This window comes from Jatropha curcas, chromosome 4 (assembly GCF_041381405.1).
Source record: "Jatropha curcas cultivar XTBG-Jc1 chromosome 4, XTBG_Jcur_1.0, whole genome shotgun sequence".
NCBI classification, from domain to species: Eukaryota; Viridiplantae; Streptophyta; class Magnoliopsida; order Malpighiales; family Euphorbiaceae; genus Jatropha; species Jatropha curcas.
In genome coordinates this window covers 31,925,326-31,945,219 of record NC_143154.1, presented here as the reverse complement: position 1 = coordinate 31,945,219, position 19,894 = coordinate 31,925,326, and the positions used below count along the sequence as shown (strand labels likewise).

The window sequence follows — 19,894 nt, the reverse complement described above, 5'->3', positions numbered from 1 at the left end:
GTGTCACTTACTACAGAGAGGAAAGGAAAGGAAAGGAGAAGAGAAGAGAAGAGAAAGAGAAGACCCACCAAGTGATTGCAGACGCAAAGTTACACTATTATTCTCACCATCGATCACCATCCTTCGTTTTTAGCAAGCAAAGCTTATGATTCTGTCTCCTCAAGACAGCACACGCTTAATCATAGCCGTTGAGGAACTAAGTCAACGGCACATCAATAAAAAGCTTTGCTCAACCTTTTTTTTTTTTTTTTTTTTTTTACAACTAAAAGGAGATCTTTTTAATGTTATTTAAAAAAAATTAAAGAATTATGAATGTTAATTAGTGAGGATTTGAATTAAGCAAAATTAACGGCCCCTAAAAATATGATGATTGGCTTTAAACATTTTGTTTTGTTGTTAATTAATATTGTCTTAAGTTTTGTTCTTCATGGGAAAACATGCTTTGCCCTACTATTCTCTCTTTCTACTAACAATATCACATGTGATTGTTTTCCTCAACTTCCCAAGTTTTGACTCCCAATTAAATTGCAATATATATGTGTTCTTGCGTAAAATATTATTCTCGTTTGTAAATCTGGAGTCATTCCAGTTGAAAGGATTTTACCCGAACATCATTTTTGAGCCGAACATTCAAAAATACGTACAAACCTAATTGATCTTAAAAAAAAATTTATATACACACCATAACTATGAGAAAGTGCAAGTAGTGATGATAGCATGCACTTTAGAATTAATCCAAAGAAAAGGTATAAATGTATAGATTGACTTTTTAAAGAAACATTAAAGCAAGGTATACACTGAGTCAAAGTGTGGCCTTACATGAATTGGTATGATTCTAGCTACGTGTAGATGCTCTTCTACGAGAAATAGAATTGCATGCTACAACTTTATTTACTAAAGAGAAAAGTTTTATTTGTTGAATTTAATTTCAAAAATTTACATGCCTTGACTATTAAGTTCTATCTACATAGTGGAGTATCTTCAATAATTGCAAAACATATTTAAACAAAAAAAAAAATAGCCTAAATACTAAACTCTTATTGAAATTACTAATACACGATTAAATAAATAAAATCAGGGTTTTGAGTTATCATTGTTGAAATGTCTTATCTAAATATCATTTTCAATTCGAACTTGGGATTTCTTTTTTAAAAAAAAGGGAAAAGAGGTCTTATTGTCCAAAAGTAATTGATTTAAATTAATAAATAGATTTATTTTCTATTATTGTGTTAATTTATATATATATTGTCACTATGGAGAATACAAAAGAGTGCAAGAGCAAGTAAGAGAAGTATAGTAAATATAAATTAGAGTAGAAGGCATTCTGCGAAGGAGTTGTCCCAGTGAAAAGGAAATAGGGCTTTGTCTCTATACATATCATATTTTTGTCCTCCCCGAAAAAAGCTTGCAGGGGAATCTCACTCCTTTTATTGGTTGGAACCCAAAGCTGACACATCCAATTCACTTGTGCCACATAACCTTTACATTGTCCGATAAAAGCGTAATTTTCTATTTTTTTTTAAACAAATCGATGTAATTTCACTAACCGTACTCGTTTTATACCCTCGAAATAAAGCAGAGCAAATACCCTAAAATAAACGTTACGCTTCCATTACTAGTTATGGGTTGAGCAGAACCATAGGATTCATTTCCAACAATACCAAAAATCAAATTAGGAGCAAATGATTTATGTTTATGTGAAGCAATATATATGTGGGTGAAAGCTGGCAGTGGCTGTGACTCATGAGACCAAAGACAATGGAGAATGTTTTTTCGTTATGGTAGGAAGTGTGCAATATTATTACTATTATTGGATTATGTGTCCAAACAACTGCAGACCACCAACTCCAAAAAATGTCAATTTCAAAGCTAAAATCAACTTTAATTTTTTAAAAAATAAATTAAAATTTTTTTCATGCAAAATTCTTTTGGCACAAAAATGAAGACACTAAGAATGATTAATGCTGGTCATACTTCAGTCTTCCTCGCAAATCAAGGGCTAATAACTTAATTAACAGACAGAATATATTGTGTGTTAGCTGTACTATACTACTATCATGCACATTAAAGTATAAGTAGAAGGAATGTAAAACAGTAAAACAGTAAAAAGAGACCAAAAGCATTTATTAGCAAAAGCGGAAGAGTTTTTAAGGAGCTATAAACCACTAATGAACCAATCATGGCTTTGTTGTAGTCGAACAAGTGGTGCTGCAAAATAGGGCCCACCTTTCTCTCAGGTCCCAGACCTCATGCGGGGTCCACCCTTCAGTGGTAAAAAGTTAAAAAAATATATATAAAAAATAAACAGACAAACGTACTTCCTACTCGTAAAACCATCCACAGAGAATGTCTACTCTCCTCGATACAACCCCTGACCTGACCGGTTCCTATTTTCCTATGTGGTCACTCCTTTGTAAGGTCCTATACAACTACTACTACTAGTTACTACAACTTCAAGTTTTCATTAGCAATTTCTTTTTGTATTTTTCATTGCAATTCTAATTATTTTCCTTTTATATGATATGCTTGATCTAATTTCTATTACAATGTGGATTTAAAAAAAATTAATAATAAAATTGAATATCTTGAAAATTAAATTGAATCAAAGGATTGAATTGTTATGTAATAATCTTTTACCTTATCAAAACCGAAAATAATTCCTAGCGAGTCCTACTTACTGTGCCCATTAAGACACATTCCTCTGGACCATTGGTCCATTTGCAGTTGCTTGGTTGCTACTGCTCGAGAGTCGCAAAAATGATTTTTCCTTAAAATGCCCAGACACGTGGCTAATGACACTGACGTTGATTGACGAGTCCATTTTTTCGAATCACACGGCGGTTATTTTGAGGACGAGATGCCTAGGTGCCGGCGATGTAGGGGACAACTAGCCGGACGGTTCAGATTGAGGGAGGGGCTCGCTGTTGTGGGGACCACTTAAAGATGATGATTTCACTCTCCAATTGTGTATTTGTTTGCCACGTCGTCAATCATGTTGGGTGAAATGATGGCTATGTCAGGTACGATGATGGGAGTTGGCGTCATCAATGATCCCTTTTGTCTTAGACGTGCTTTTATTCTCCCTGGCACATCTGCACGTGTGAATCATATTCCTAAAACTCCAAACAATGGATCATTGCCACTTCACTACATATTTGGGCTTTCTCATTGTTTTATGGGCTTGGAAAATCTAGATTTTTAACTAACCAAGTCTTTGGGCCAAGAATCTTAGTTCTGGTGGGTCCACTCAACATTCCTAATCCTTTTCTCCTTGATTTCTTCTATCTTATCATCTCTGTCCTTTACTTATCATTTTAGCTTTGAGGGAATAAACAATTACAAGTTGTGCAAGTTGGAGAAAATTAAACAGCACATACCAACTTTTTTTTTTCTTTTTTATATATTTTAAAATAAAAAAGAGAAAAATTACCATATAAAACCTTCTAATTATTACCATTTTTTTTTACCTTCCATATTTGTTTGCAGTTTTTCTTTGATCCTTCCAGTAAAAACCCTTTTTTCAATTTTCCCTCTTTTCTTCAAATCTTCATTTTTTTTTCAAAAATCAAATTTCAATAATTATGAAACCAATATATACAAATTTACTACACCATCAAGAACCTTAATTAAGGGTAAATCTCTAGTTTTTTGATTGGTATAGAAATCTCTATTGCCCTTTCTAATGCTTCCAGATATCCTCTACCAATTATTACTAATTAAAGCTATATTTAGCAATTAATATTCAATTTCTATAAATTAGGAAGTAACATTTAAATTTTTTTTTTTCTTTTTTAGGTAAAACAGAGCTTAGGTTACTCAAAAGGACTAAATTAAAATATAAAAAGACTGGCTTTTCTGTAATGTAATCTTCAATTCACTTTGTATCTACCAATCATTTGTTAACCCATTACAGAGTAATGTCACCTGGTATCTTTCATTGAGATGGAACTTTTTACCCTCGAGAGACACTGAAATCACACTGCGCCTAACATAAACAACTCTTGTATTCATTATCCATTGTAGGGACAAAACCGTCACTTCAAAGTTTGGTCTTTGGAGTTCCCATCTCTCCTTCACCACCTCTCTCTCCTACAAGTGACAGCTGAAGCTTAACTCTGAATCACCAAACAAAACCTAAATGGAGAGCTTCACGCACATTTTCTTTCCTTCAGATTAGCTAATAACATGGATTCTTGTTCTATGACATCGCTTAATGCAAGTAGGCTTTTTTTAAAGGTGAGATTTTTTTGGGGACTTGCCCATTGATTTCTGTTATCAGGATCAGTTTTTTAAGATTTAGGATGGGTCACAGTTTTGTATAGCTTAGCATTTTGGGAAATTATGGTTTTGAATCTGGTTCTTGATGGTGAAATTTTGTGATTCTTGCTTTCTGTTAGCCGTTTCGTTGCCAGGAACAGAGGAATGGAATAGTTTGCTGTGTTTCACAGAAGACATGACAAAAAAAATTTTAACATTTTAACTAATTGTTTCAAGCTCTGTTTTTTGAGTACAAATGGTTTAGTTTAACTGCAATTTTTATGGAACTAATAGAGAATATTTGTCTTCTAGCTTGAAAAAATCAATTCTGTGACCATGTTGATTTTTTTTTTTAATCCAGAAATTTGATTTTATTAGCAGTCGTGTTTGCTAATTTTTACATATTCTGTGACTTATTAGATATCGTTTTTAGTTTTCCTTAATTTCACTGACCTTTTCTTCATTAACTGAATGGGCATTTGGTATTAGATACCAAGACTGGCCTTATGAACTTTTTGTAATTTATTTCCCTGTAATTTGATGATTTTTTTTTTTTTTTTTGCAAATAATATAAATTTTCAGGAATTTATTTTACTAATTGTGCAGAATTAGGATATTGGGGGAAATGCAGTTTCCAGCCTTTGAATTTTATGGATTATTCACTGAATCACTAGCTTGTTTGTTTCCCTTGGTTTGATTTTTCATTGTATATCAATTTTTCTATTTGCTGCATTCAGGGAGGGAGCAAATTTTAATGTAAGAAACTAAGAATCATGAATAAATTTATAGATTGAACTACTGGCAGATTTAGCTTGCCTCTACTGCTCTTTGCTTTTTCAAATTTTATAGCAGATTTAGCTTACCTCTACTGTTCTTAAAAAGAATTCAGGCCTTTTACGGCAGTCACTGAGTCATGGCCTATCTCCAGATTTCTCCTTTTTTTGGAATCCATACTTGTTTAGATGATTTGAAGTTGTCCTGTTCTTGAATATATAAATCTCAAACTCGATGTTTATGCATATGCAAATTGATCTTTATTTCTTTTTCAGGTGTCTCAACTTGGATGTTAATTGTTTTAAATGCATGAAGCATGAATTTTGTATTTCTCCTATTCACACATGGACAAAACTGGAGTACCCAAGCCTTATAGACTTGGAGACCAGAGCACTAGTGACATTATTGTACATTTGAGAAACTGTGGAGGAAGACCTGAAGTTTTCTACTCCCACACTTCCATTCTAGTCAGTAAGAGCAAGTTCTTTTCTGACTGGCTCTCTAACCCAGAATCTGGTAAATGTTTTGAGATTCATTGCTCGGAGTTCAATTACGATCATCATGTTGGTTTTTTGAGGTTGCTGTATGTCCCTGCGGAATTGCTTTTAGACTCCTTGGATTCTGTTAAGTCTGCTGTTGGTATACTTGAGGTATCAGTTGCATTTGGTTGTGAAGAAATTACAAAGAGTTGCATCCAGTACCTAGAGGCTGTTCCTTGGGAGGATGAGGAAGAGGAAGAAATCCTGAAAGCAGTCTCAAAACTGGGACCAATAGCTATGCCCATAATAGCCAGGATCCAACCAGTAGATTTAAGCGCTACCAAGAATGTTTTTGTGTCAGCAATTCGTTTTGCCACATCCATTGGCGGCTCATATCCTCCATTTGGTGATGAACTTAAAATTTCTGCCCAGGAACAAGTAGAATATATGTTAGGGGAAGATGAGGAGACAGCATTGGTTACAGCTGATGATGATGTGATATCAGTTGTGAAAGTGGGCCTCTCCAAAATCTTTTCTTCATTTGAGAAACAATTATCCTCCCTGCTTTTGGATTCTGACCTCACATCTGATACAGCGGAGGACAAAGTCCTGCATACTGTATCTGATCTCTTGTGGATGTGTAATATACTTCCCAAGATGGACCTAATGAAGGATTTTATTTCAAAGTGGACTGACATCTCTGGCAAAGTGTTGGAAATAATTGAAGACAATAAACTCGATTCTGTGATGTGGGGTTTAAAAATAAAGCTGATTGAAATGACTGCAAAGGTATTGGAAGCAGTTGGCTACGGAAATGTGATTCTTCCAGCACCATGCCGGGTCCGACTATTAAGAATGTGGCTCCCTTATATAAGGAAGATGAAGCCCCTTTTAGACTTGAAATGCAACAAGGACTCGAGCTTTTCCTACAAGATGGATGAAGATCTGTCCCAGAGTATCGAGGGGGCAATTGTATCATTGATACTAGCATTGCCATCAAATGACCAAGCTGATATTCTTGCAGATTGGATGAAAGCCGACCAGGTTAGATATCCTGACCTGAGCGAAGCTTTTGAGGTTTGGTGTTACCGAACAAAATCAGCAAAGAGAAGGTTGGTGGAAGGCTTAGACAGGGTCGGTGGCACTTCAGCCTTTGATTTATCAATCTGATATTGTAACATTAAATTTTTGAATGGAAGGGACAATTGCTGATCCCATTAATGTATTTTGACATAATCAATGTCTATTTGAAATTTTGATATATTTTCTATATAGCTCTCTGGCATCTGTAAGGGCAATGCTTCTAAAATGCATAATGAAAGCCGGTGCCTAACCTAAAGATAATTGCTGTTGGTGTAGGTTGAAGTTCTTGGGTCATTACCAAAACCATGACATTTTCCAGGCTGTTGATGTTGGTTACGGAGAGTTTGTTCTTGGACTAATATTAATATTTGAAAGAGTGTAAAAAAACAAGCCCACCAACCATTTAATGTCTAAAGAGTATCGGTAGACATTTTCTATTTGTTATTGTATAAAATAGTTAAAAGCATGTTTTGTGTGAGCCATAATTAAAGCTTTTGTATATTTTTATTTTTTGGTCTAATTGAAGTTTTTTAGATTTTATATCTTTTCAAATTACTATTCTTAAATTATGTTATAATAGATTCACAAAATTCTAGAAATATTGAAAAATAAATCTTGTTGATAAAAAAAAAATTGTTGATTTGGGTGATCAAAGGTTTCAATTATAAAAAATCGAATACAAATTCGATTCTTAAGAAATATATTTTTAGACTCCATAACTTGAAGGGATTAATTTTAATTATACCTCTAGTTCTAAAAAATATTAATTTTAATTTTTGATTCTTAATTTGGATATTTAAACCATCTACTGACCCGATTAATTTAATTGAAAAAGAAAGTAAGATAAGCAAGCTTGTAAAATATTGTTAAGCAAGTCTAATCCAATGGGAACCAGCCTTCACAACCAATTGGGTTTCCTTAATCGTCCAGCTAATTCTTTGTCTAATAGTAATAGAGTCGAGCCGTGGCCTTTGTAGTCTCCTTTGAAAGATCTTCTCTTTCTTTCCTCTCTTTCGCATTCTGCAACGTTTACAACCTGAGAAGCGAAACAGAGAGGCCAAATCGCCCAAATCGATCTTTGACTGGGTCACCATCTTTCATCTTTTTTTTCTGGTTGATCCTATTTCTCTTTGAAAATTAAAAAAGTTCGTAGCTTTATTTTATTTATCATCTCATCAAACAGAGAAAGGGAGAATGTACGTGAAAGCTGAGCCACCGACGGATGTCAATAGGAACACCGAATGGTTCACATACCCTGGCGTATGGACTACTTATATTCTAATGGTTTTCATGTCTTGGCTTCTTGTTCTTTCCCTCTTCGGTTGCTCTCCTGGCATGGCATGGACCATTGTCCACCTTTCTCATTTCATTGTGAGGTTTTCTATTCCTTTTATTTTCCCCCTTTGACTTGCACACAGTAAAGTTCCAGAAAATTAGGAACTGGCTTTTTAATTCTTTTGATTTGTTAATTTTCCTTATTCGCTTTGAATCTGTTTGGTTTCTGCTCTCTTGATTGATGGTCCTTTTATTTGCTGCGGATCTGTTTAGCGGTTGGATTAGGATGCTTTAGAACGGAGTATTATTTTTCTTGGGAATAGTTGGTCTGTAAAGTGTATTTAGAGTTTTTTTCTGGAAGTTTTGATGAGCATGGAGTTTGGGCATGCTGGGTTATTTTTTATGTTGCGTTAGTGTTTGAATTTGATGTGAATTAGAAAACAAAAAGATTGATACAAGAACCTCCAAATTGTTATTAGTATCTTTTTGTTTCTGGTTAACAATGAAATTAATTTGTTCAAGAAAGCATTGGAAGTTTCTGGTAAAAAAGAGATGATATGCTCTCTAATCTTGTTCAATTCAAACTACTTTCTTTGATGTATTGCAATTGACCCTAGCTTTTTGTTCAACTAAAGTTTGATTTTCAGTGTTCCTTGGTACCTTGAAAATATAAACGTGAAGAGACTAATTTATGATTTATTGTGTAGACTATAACTTATTGCAGCTAGTTAACAATTCAGATTACATAAGCTAGAGATATGCCTGATGACTAGCCTGCTGAAAATTCTCATTTTAGAAGTTATGCCGAATGGTTACGGACAATTATTATGGACAGGGAGCAAAAATTTTTATGTATCAAGATCAAGATGCAGGAAGTTCATTTTAACAGCCTGAGAATCCAGAGTCCTTCTATAATTTTACTTTGGCATTGCATATGCTTCTGTAACATTGTGTATAAAAGGTTTCATCAATACTGAGGGCTTGTCATGTTGCATATCTTTTTTTGCACATAGCTCAGAGTTACTGTTAACTAATTAGGTTTGGGAATTTAGCTTACTATCTTGACATTTTACCAAGTGGAGGTGGTTCCAACTTTGAAAAAAGTTGTGCTGTGATGTTATTAACTGCATGGATAAAATTTTCATCCGTTGTATGTTTAGACATAGAGTTGTTGGTTCGTGTTTTTATCTTTCAATCAAAATTTTTGCGAAATTATGCTATCCAGAATAACACATGGGATGTTGATGTGCATTAACTTAGAAAAGTTTTAGACTAATGAGCTTGTCTACCTATGTTGGTTGCATTAAGTCTTCCATTGTTATATTTATTTTGATTACTGTTTTTCATCAACTTACTGTTTTTATCGTTGATGAATTCTGAATCCTTGAAAAATATGTTCAGCAACATAGTGATTAGCAGTCATCTACTGTCATCTTTGTGGTCTTCCTTGAGTCATTTCTAAACTTAATTAATCTGTAACTGAATGAGCATTTCTTCTTCTTATAGTTGATGAATCTTATTTCCTCCAAAATACATTCATTGTTAATGAGCACGAGGCCTCAACAAGACACCTAGTAAAATTTTCAGTTATCAATTGTTCATCTTTGTGGCCTCTGAGAGTTTCTTTTTTTTTTTTTTTTTTTTTTTTTTTTTGTGCATGGTCTTCTTTCCTTCTTGCCTTGCTAGATGGAAATAGGCAGGATAGTATGTTTCTTTCAAGTTATTTAACTATTATTTTATTCATATGATTCATGTTCTTTGATAACTGTGTTTAACTCAATTCTTCAGACGATGTTTTACTGCCAAACTTATTTAAATGAATGGAGATAATGCATTTTTTGGCATGCTGTTGTGTAAAGTTTGATTTCATTTGCTTTATGTTACTACAAATACTTGCTGTGCCTTCTTGAGAGAAGAATTTATATTCTGCAAGAGATTATTGGTTTCCATGATTAAAAAGTTTGTAGCACCCAATATGATGAACATAGATTAATATCTCACTTCTTTTTGTAGTGTTCAAATCTTCCTGCTCTTAATTTTGTTACTTATTGGTGTATCTTGCTTCAGATTACTTATCACTTCTTTCACTGGATGAAAGGAACACCATTCGCTGATGACCAGGGTATCTACAATGGGTTGACTTGGTGGGAGCAAATAGAAAATGGCAAGCAACTGACTCGCAATAGGAAGTTTCTGACTGTTGTACCTGTAGTGCTGTAAGTACTTTGCGTTTCATTATGTAGACCTTTTAATCAGATATCGAAACAAAAAATGTGAAACTGAAATGTATATACATCTTATAAGTTGGTTAGGTACAATAAAGCATTCACAACATTCCATTGAATACTGAAATTACTGGCTTGTGTTGGATAGTATTTGTCCCCCTTACCCTCTCTTGGAGGGGACAAACTCACAAGTCACAACAACCTTCTCTCCCAAAAAGATAAAATGTAAAGAAAGCTTATTTTAGCTGAGACCAAACTTTTCCTCTTGTGATGTGGTTGATATCATGCTGTTCGCGTCATTTTCCTTGTTTTAAGCATTTTGACTCAATTTGCTTGGCAGACAAAGCGTCTCCTAGAAGGCTCATAGCAAAGACATGTCATGATTGTTTCAAAAGTTGATATATCTTTGTCACTGGACAGTGCTTTTCTTTCTCATTATAAGCTGGTCCCTTTTGCTGGCTATTGCCAAAGCACTATTTCTTCTAAGAAAAGTCTCTTAGTAAAATCATGGTACCCCTTCCCGTAGTTCTCAAGGTAGAATTGTTGAAATTGTGTTTCTTTTTTAACTCTAGATGGATTGATGCATCATGCTCTTGCTTTTGTCATGTGACTAATGGTAAAAATTGATTATATGGCTTACTATTTTTTTCCCATTTACATTTTTTGGTGGGAGAAAGCCAGAAATCAAGTGCTTCTGTTGGGTACAGGTTCATTGCATAGATTAGGTTGTTGTTAGGGATTTTTTTTAAAGATGGTATCTTCAACCATCAATGCTTGCAAGTATTCAAAACATTCAACATTTTCAATAGGTGAAGAATCTTTTGCTTACTTTATTTTTCATTTGGCAGGTATTTAATAGCCTCCCATACAACAGACTATCAAAATCCAATGCTCTTCTTCAACACATTGGCGGTGTTCGTATTGGTCGTAGCTAAGTTCCCACACATGCACAAGGTTCGCATATTCGGAATCAATGCCGGTAACTGAACTTCAAAAAAGATCCAATCTTTTGGCATTCTGATATGATGGTATTATCCCTGTACAGATACTGATAACTGTCAAGGGTTAACCATTATTGTTTATTATCAAAGCAAATATCTATACGCCCCTTTATTACATGCTGGGACAAAAAACATTGTTATTATATTTTCTCTTTTACTGGCTTATGTTGCTGGATTGTAGCACTGTGATGTTATGTATTCTTGCTAGAGGCTAGAAAATCTATTTCACTTCTGAATTTATTATTCTCCTTACTTCTGTTATTCCTTTCTAGTCTTAAATACAGTTGGTCTCTGAGCTTCCATGAAGCTTTTGAGTGGAATTGGTTGTTGAATTCATTGGGTTTGGGATACACAATAAAGGGTAGCCATACCCTTCGATTGTGGGGCAATACCCTTTGATTTCCCTGCAATAAACCCATAAGAAAATTGATACTTGTGGAAGCAAAATGTAGGGCAGTCCTGTGCCTTGCTGCAAAAGATGGGAAGCTTATTATTATCTCTCAGAGGTGACTAGATTCCACTAAAGGCTTATAGTATAGGGTCCAAGTAGTTGGAGCATTGTTCTGGCAGTATAAAAGTATGGCCTTTTCTTTTTGGTATAGCAAGTGAAATGCCCTTTCCAGTTACAAGTGCTCTGGGACCATAACTTTGAAACTAACATGATAAAGCACATGCAGACACCTTAACTGGTAATCAATTACTGGTTCAAGCAATCTGACCTAAAAGACATTAAGTTAGCTCAACTCCCATTTCCAATTTAATTAAAACACATCATTTTAATATTTTTCTTTTATTGTTTAGCACAAAAATTGCTATCCACGCTCATTAAGCAATACAATTTTTTTTTCATCAGTAATAAGAGAAAGCAATAGATAGATAATGCAACTTGCACAAACTTCTTGAGTCAGAAAGCATTATCCACTAATGAGCAGGTAAAATATTCACAGCATCTATCAAATGTTTAGTTATTTAGGTTTAGTTAATTAATTATATGTGATAAACAAACTAATTACAATATCTAAAGTAGATTTCTTTTTTGATTAAAGCAATTTAACAAGTATATAAAAGTGGGTTTTTCCTTCTTTACATGTTCCTTTTATATTGATCTTTACCTAAAAATAGATATCTTGGTGAGGAAACTTTGAATTATAGGTTCTAACCTTTGTGATAAAGGAAAAATGATAATGTCAAAATGGAGCAGAGGGAAAAAGCAAGGTTGGATTAATGGTTATTATACATAAATAGAACCTCCAATCTCATAATAGGTACATAAATGAAACAATTTTTGCACAGTAAGTGGGATACAGCAAAGAAACAAAAATGAACTAATTTTTATATAAAAATGAAAGAGTGTAGATCTAGATGGATCAGAGAGTTTAGTGGGGTGAATTATTCTCTAGCACACTAGCCTAGGAGAATGTTTGTGGGTCCCAAAACCAAAGACCAAAGAAAGAAGGGTTTGTCAGATCTTTCTCAAATCTTTAAAATATTTCTTTTTTCTTCACAGTTTTATTTTATTCTTTTGAAAGGAAGAAGAAAGCAATGATCACTCAAGGAAAAATGAGGCAATGTGAGAGAGAGAGAGTTTTGAAAACTGTTTGGATATACAAAGTCAGTAGGTGAAACTTTCAGTTGAGGCAGGTCCAGTGGCTTTAATTTAAGTTTGAAGAGTTCTTTAATTTAAAAGTACTTCAAAGTTTCATTTTTCAGGGATTAGAATTCCTACCTGGCTCATCTCATCTTCTCCAACTCCCCCCACCTGCTTCTTCTTTATCATGCATCATATATATATATATATATATATATATATATATATGCATTTACTGTCTGCAAGAAGATTCTCACTCCTCAAAAAACCTGTTTACAAATATTCAAAAATGGAGCCAAAAATTCAAAGCAGCATATTTATAATCTCTTAAAATTATATCATATATATATATATATATATATATATATATATATATATAACAATTAAAAGAAACAAAGCCTTTCATCCATAGAAAAACTTACAAATTTTCACATCATAGTAATACATTAGTATTATTTTTTTTTTATACCAAGCTAATTAGCCATTAATGACACTTAATTATAGTGGGTAATTAAGCCTTCTGCTAACTAGCTTGCTCTCTCTTCTTTTATAGTTGTAGAAGACATGACATGAAGTAAAAGCCATATATATGTAGAGCATGGCCCCCTCTTCTACTCATTACCCTAAAAAAAATTATGGGCTTAGCTTGATCTCTTCTTCTCCTGCCTCTTCTTCTTCTTCTAGTTCTTGTTCTTCTTCTATTCTTATAAAATAACCCATTTCACCCCTTCTAATGAAGCCAGTCTAATTGAAGCTTCAAAACTCCCACAAGTTTAATTAAAAGCGTAGAGAAGATAATTTGAAATTGAAATTAAAATAACAAAGCAAATTATTATAGAGAGAAACCCATGTATCCTATCTCTGTTAGTAAATGAAGAATCCAAACAAAGTCACCCCACCATAAGTAAAAAGAAATTAATAAATTTTTTTTTTTTTACAAAAATCCAAAAAAGAAAAAGAAAAAGAAAAAGAAAATTAAGACCCACCCAAATTAATTATTTTCGTGATCATCATCATAACCACAATCTGTCTAGCTTATCTCGAATTAATTACCATGATCCTCCTCCTCCACCTAACGTTCCAGTCCAATATCCAGTTGAATCTCCTTGCTCTCTATTATTCTGCTCAATTTCAGTGGTAGTTGAAACTTGCTTTAGATCTTCAAATGGAAACAAAAGCCTTCCACCTGCAGTTTCTTGAACTCCTTGAAGACTACCATATCCACTTCCAAGCCCATCAAGAGAAAAATTCAAGCTTGGCTTAAAATCATGAAGAGGAAACCCAGATGTGTAAACTGAAGAACTTGGATCTTGAACTGGCATAGGCATAAAAGAATTCAAACCCCTTGAAGAAATTCCGGTTAAAAGTTCTAAAGCTGAAAGTTGATGAGATGTAGTAGTAGTAGCTGCTGTATTATTGGACATAGAAGAAGAGATTTGATTCTTGCTGTTGCTTTCATTAATGCTACTAGGCAGTTGAATCAATTCAGTAAAACTTCTTATACCTTGATGAGTAGTTGACGGAAAAGCTAGGTTTAGATCTTGACCTTCATGGCTCTTATTAGGGTTTTGATGAGTAGAAGATTGCGGTGTAACAAGATCAGGAAGTTTCTTTGAAGATATTAATGAAGAAGATGAAGTAGTAGTAGAAGAAGAAGACGACGACGACGATCTTTTATTCTTTCTTGAACCACCGCCAACCGGAATATTTCTTAAAGAACCACCTTCAGTCCAATACCTTCTACAAGTCTTGCAAAAATATCTTGGTTGTGTAAGACTGTAGTTGTTATAGTAACAGAACTTTGTGTTTGTTGAATTGCACCTTGGACAGTTCAAAGCTTGCTCTTTTTGAGGTCTTGCTTTCCTCTCCAAACCTCCTGTAGGCTTTGGACATGTATTTGTGACAATTTCTTCTATTGGTTTCACCACTATCTCCTATAAAAGAGAAAAAGAACTTCAAGATATGATCAAACAATTCAAGATTAAAAGAAAAGAAAATAGACAAACAAATAAAACAATTTTGGCTACTTTTTAACACTTTTCAAACATTTTATCAAGAAGATAAAGGAAAAAGGGAAACAAATATATATAAAGCTAGCTAGCACTCTCTTTTCTTTTTTTTTTTTTTTTTCCCCTCTTTTTTTCTTTATCACTGAAGCTAAAGAGAGAAGACAAAGATAAAGTGATATATGCTGTGAAGAAACTGATAGAAACTAAATCCAAATGAGTGGGGACTTGCACCAGCCATGAACACCAATATACTCATCCTTTTTTGCAAAAAGAAGAGAACCCAATAAACAAGAAACCATATTACAATCTAGGGCTAAATTATTCTCATGAAAAGCCAACAAAAAGAGAGATCGATCAAGAGCCAGGTGGTTGCTATCTATCTACCTGTGGCCACTGAGCAGTATCCATGGATGAATTAACTGAAGATGGATGATGGAGAAATATTATACTGAAAGAAAGAAAGAAAGAAAAAGAAAAAGAAAGACCCTTTCTTTTTTCTTGAAACTGGTTTCAAAAAGCAGGAAGGAATGTTTGGAATGGTTTTTGAGTGGAAGCTGTATGGTAATGGTTGTACCACCTTGCTTTATGGGTTGTGTGCATATGTACACACGAGAGAGAAAGAGCGGCCTATAATAATAATAATAATAATAATAATATTTAATTAATATCTCATCTCAATATTATAATATATGATCCCTAGTTGTTTACATTAGCATTTTAATTTTTATAAGTGGGGAATATTTGTCTGCACCGATATTTAAACAAATAGTCCCATTTTGCACCTTCAAAATATGATTTACCTATATATATTTATGTTGGGTTTGTGTACAGTTACATCCTTTATAATGGTGGCTCTCTTTGCTGACCATAGAACTAGAACTATATATATATATTTTTATTTTTAGGTCAGCAGATCTTTATTCATTTTTGTTATAATGTGTTTTGTTCCTTAATTTAAATTTTAGGTTTAGGACATCCTTCTCTTTTCAATGTCTTTTTCAAACTGCAGTCTTTTGAATATATGTAATTACTTAGTAAATGATATAAATAAAACTGCAATACAAAATATATGTACGCATAATAAATGAAACAAACATGTTTTTGTATACCGTAATAAGTATATACGTGTATGTATATACAGTGGTAAATAAATGTAGACATAATATTCAAGTGAAAAAGCTAGTTGACGAAACTTAATTGTTGATGATCACCATCACAACCACAACTCTACAAACCCTAGCTAGCTATTTATAGCTCTATAACCATTCTGGTAAAACAGGAAAGTTAGGTTAATTTTGTAGCTAAATCGTAAAAATAGCTAGGGTTATAATACGCTATAGCTAGCTACTATTTAACTTGGAAATGCGTCACCCACTATTTTTTTAACCTCTAATTAAAAATTTTTGTTCAAATTTTATCTGAATTCCCGTTAGGGTTATTCTTAATCCTATGCTGACTTAGAATGCTAAGTGAAATCCCTCTTCTCTTTTAGAAAAACAAAATCCCCTTAACGAAGCTAATGTTCAAATCTTGCCCAATGAGATATTTTGACCATTTTGTCCCTTTCTTTTTCTAAAATTTTCATTTAATCAAATTTTACTTTTAAATTCTAGCTCCGACCCTGACTATATATATAGGGTTAAAAAAAAAATCTCAGCGAAGAGGATAATTAATTTTTCATCTTACCCTCTATTTACTCCTAGCCTCTAAGAAGTGTAATTTACATTTTAATAATCAAAAATTCAAAAACGAAAGAAAGAATAAATATGCAAGTAAAGAATATGTAGCTAGGTTTGTTCAAGCTTAAGAATGAAGCTTCTTACAAGTCAAAGGAATCAAATCAGGTTTGATAATTGATATGATTTAGCACTTAGAATCAACATGCCCAAATACAAAACAAATTGTATACTTACACTCTAAGTATTTGCCACATATGTCCACTTCCAATTTTTATTTTCATTTTAAAAATAAAAGAAAAAGTTAGGTTTTTTACTTTTGAAAGACCAATTGCCTTACTTTAGTCTAAAACAAAATATATCTTTATATATATATATATATATATATATATATATATATATATATAAATTTGTTTTTTATTTATATATTTTCACTTTTTTGATTGAAACATGAAATCATCACTTTCTTTTCTCCAAATCCTGAAAAGGAAATGTTATTGCAAGAAAGATGTTATAATGTGGTCGTACGGTCATTTCTGGCAATTTAATAGACTTTCTAACACAACTATGCCTCTCCCTCAACCGCGGAATTAGCGCTTCTTTTTATCTTCCCGGGCTCACGGCCCAAAACATTAAATCTTTAATCGCGTAGATAAAGCTCACACTCGTGTTTATAATTTTAAAAAATAAATTATTAAATATTATATTTTTATCATTTAATGAAATATTAAGAGAAAAATGTATCTACAATCTGTATATGATAAATTAAATTAATTATAAATAGTTTTTTGGTTCTCTATATCTAAAATGCGAATAAAATAATTGATAAAATAATTAATATTTATTAAAATAATTAATTTTGTTTAATTTTGGTTTACAAATACTTAAAACACTTTTTCAATTAAGATAGGAAAAAGAACTAGAGTCTAATTGTCTTGTGTTTAGTCGCATCATTTTCCCTAAGCTTTGAATGATTAAACGGTCGTGATTGGATCAATTTTGTTTTGGTAATGATAAGCTTGATTGATTTAATGGCATCTCCATTAATCAACCGCGGGGGGGCCATGCGGGTATCTCCGTTGAACAAACTCTCATCATGTTCTGGCCCATCAAATTTCATCTCCATACTTCATCAGGTGCCATTGTTTAACACCGTATATATAGACGTGGACAACATCCCATGGCTTGACCAAATCATTCAAAATGTTCTAATTAAGCTCAATCATAGTGCCATAGGCTTTGAGTATGATTATGCTGCCTGTTTCAATTAGAATGTGCTTGGTTATGAGTTTTTGTTTATCCTTTCAGCAGATGATATCTTTCATTAGACTGGACAAAAGAGTAAGTTTTCCGGTAAATTTTTGGCTAAATTTTAACAAAATTATAAATTCTAATAAATTTTCCGGTAAATTCTTAACCACTTGAACCATTCTTTACCGATATTATTTTCAAATATGGAATTGAAACCTCCAATTCCTACCTTTTCTTTTAGGCCGACCATCTATACATTGTTATTATACGGATCTCTATAGGCTTAATTCTAATAAGTTTTCTAGTGACTTTTTAATTGCTGATCGATTTAATTTTCAAATATTAGAATTAGAATAAATTCAAATTCTCTTAATTCCTGCCTATTTTTAAGGCCATCTATACTAATTTTCAAGATGCGGATCTCGATAGGGCCTAGGGCTACCGTGGCCCTAAGAAATTTTAAAAAAATTAATGCAAATATATTTTGATACTCTAAGATATAAATAAAAATATACTTTAGCTGCTTAAAAGTTTAAAAATTTTCATTTGACTGCCCAAAACGTAGCTCGCCTCTGGTTACTACCCTGTATACGAGGTATCAGGTGACCTTATACAGCTACAAAAATTATTGTAGAACTACCAGTATTGTACCAAATGGTAGACAGTAAGAGTGGCGGCGAATGGAAGCCGTCAGATGTGGGGTATCTTCTTTGATAAGGACCCACCTAGGAAAAGAAACACGACAGGCTAAGATGAAGACACGTGTTACGGATGTTGACCCTACAAGAGTTAAAAATGAGTGAGTATTTTGTGTTTAAAAGCGAGTGGGCGGTGGTGGTGGTGGGGCCCTACACATGCGCATGCGAAATTTCTATTTCCATTTCAAAATTGAAAATTCCTAATCCTACCACACCAAGTAAAGAGAATCTAACCGTTGCCGTTTGTTCCAAATAAAATTCCTAATCAGAGGCCTTCCATTCTTCGATGATGTCAACGTGATTGGCTTCCCTTCCCCTATTGACGTGGACCGCATGTGCCTAGTGCATTCCACGTCAGCACTAAAAGACATTATTATGAGCTAATTGCTAAATGCTAAAATGGTCAAAGTAGATTCATCCAATTGTTACTGCGGTTACGGGGGATTTTTAAATGGGGCCTACCAAATCTCTGATCACTTGTCCATTGTTAAAAGGTCTGTGTATTATATCAGTATTTATTATTAATTATTCCTGTAATTTGTACTTAGTAATATTAATTAGTTTGTCTGAGTTCAAAAATTGCGACATGTGATTTTTAATTTTATATAATAGTGTCTGTTTGTGAGAGTTTTTGAACTGTTTTAATAATTGTTATCAGATAACAGCGGTTAATTTCTATAGTAGCAGTTAACTAGTAGCTTTTAACTAATAACTATTTATCTGAATTTAAATTAAATAATTTTTTATTTTAAAATAATAAAAAATGATATTAGCTGTTTAATTATAAGGATTTGTAAGAGAAAAACAATAAATGTGATTACCAAAAAAGACACTAGCTGTTTAATTATCTTATGGTATAGATAATGATACTCCTGGTACGAGTGCACATGTTAAGCATTGGCTTGGTTTGAGCATAAACAATGGGCCAAACGCGCCTTCATAAAATTGCGGCGTCCACCAAGCAGTCCAAGCCGAGGTATTAACCTGACCTCTTTCTATTGGGCTCAAACTAGACCCAACTAAGTCTAAAACCAAACGGATCCTGATATGCGTAAACACTCAAGACTCAAATGAATAATAGCCCATAAGTAAAATCTTTCATCGGCCTCAGTATAGGCCCATATTGGTAATTCATTAAATATAAAAACCAAAAAAAAAAAATTATATTTTGGAAAAGGTCAACGCGTGGCACAGACCATCGACCAACGAGAAAAGACAATTCAAAAGGAACCAGCCAAATGTAATCAACAGTCCAATGGCTAAATAACCCTAATTCCACAAAACATAATTAAAAGGAAGAAATACTGTTTTTGGACATTCAAATTCATGTTCAACGGTCAACAGTCAACTTTGATCAATATCCTCCCCCTCAAATCAGCAATCTTCTCCTTGTAGCCACTCGCACTATACGTATAATGATATAGTAAGCATGGGAGATGTACGTATATTTGATCGGCAATACATACATAAATTCTTACAGGAAAATTTAATTTGTTCAGTATAGTTCTTGTTTGGTAGGTGGTTGGTTACACTTGCAACTGTTATGAGTTATTTATCTCTTAAAAATTAAAATAGCAA

General features: G+C 33.2%; 3 protein-coding genes across 3 annotated transcripts; 2 read left to right on the top strand and 1 right to left on the bottom strand.

Annotated features, from left to right (window-relative positions):
• The first annotated feature begins 3,876 nt into the window (after positions 1 to 3,876).
• On the top strand, positions 3,877 to 6,780 carry LOC105645619 (BTB/POZ domain-containing protein At3g05675). The gene is made up of 2 exons (XM_012231265.4): positions 3,877 to 4,236; positions 5,307 to 6,780. Exon 2 carries the CDS (start codon positions 5,376 to 5,378, stop codon positions 6,678 to 6,680), a length of 1,305 nt encoding a protein of 434 aa, XP_012086655.1. The 5' UTR covers positions 3,877 to 4,236; positions 5,307 to 5,375; the 3' UTR covers positions 6,681 to 6,780.
• Positions 6,781 to 7,506: 726 nt separating this feature from the next.
• LOC105645620 (uncharacterized) lies at positions 7,507 to 11,346 on the top strand. Its single transcript, XM_012231267.4, has 3 exons — positions 7,507 to 7,964; positions 9,936 to 10,084; positions 10,942 to 11,346. The coding sequence occupies exons 1-3, from the start codon at positions 7,788 to 7,790 to the stop codon at positions 11,078 to 11,080; spliced, it is 465 nt and encodes a 154-aa protein (XP_012086657.1). The 5' UTR covers positions 7,507 to 7,787; the 3' UTR covers positions 11,081 to 11,346.
• Positions 11,347 to 13,065: 1,719 nt separating this feature from the next.
• LOC105645621 (dof zinc finger protein DOF4.6) lies at positions 13,066 to 15,290 on the bottom strand. The gene is made up of 2 exons (XM_012231268.4): positions 15,076 to 15,290; positions 13,066 to 14,616 (listed from the first exon to the last, which is right to left on the bottom strand). The coding sequence occupies exons 1-2, from the start codon at positions 15,097 to 15,099 to the stop codon at positions 13,732 to 13,734; spliced, it is 909 nt and encodes a 302-aa protein (XP_012086658.1). The 5' UTR covers positions 15,100 to 15,290; the 3' UTR covers positions 13,066 to 13,731.
• Positions 15,291 to 19,894: the final 4,604 nt, after the last annotated feature.

Excerpts from the sequence above, each read along its gene's own strand:
- LOC105645619 (XM_012231265.4), top strand. The coding sequence starts at position 5,376 with ATGGACAAAACTGGAGTACCCAAGCCTTATAGACTTGGAGACCAGAGC.
- LOC105645620 (XM_012231267.4), top strand. The coding sequence starts at position 7,788 with ATGTACGTGAAAGCTGAGCCACCGACGGATGTCAATAGGAACACCGAA. Across the intron at positions 7,965-9,935 it reads TCCACCTTTCTCATTTCATT|ATTACTTATCACTTCTTTCA; the intron begins GTGAGGTTTTCT and ends ATCTTGCTTCAG. Across the intron at positions 10,085-10,941 it reads ACTGTTGTACCTGTAGTGCT|GTATTTAATAGCCTCCCATA; the intron begins GTAAGTACTTTG and ends TTCATTTGGCAG.
- LOC105645621 (XM_012231268.4), bottom strand. The coding sequence starts at position 15,099 with ATGGATACTGCTCAGTGGCCACAG. Across the intron at positions 14,617-15,075 it reads ATACTGCTCAGTGGCCACAG|GAGATAGTGGTGAAACCAAT; the intron begins GTAGATAGATAG and ends TCTCTTTTATAG.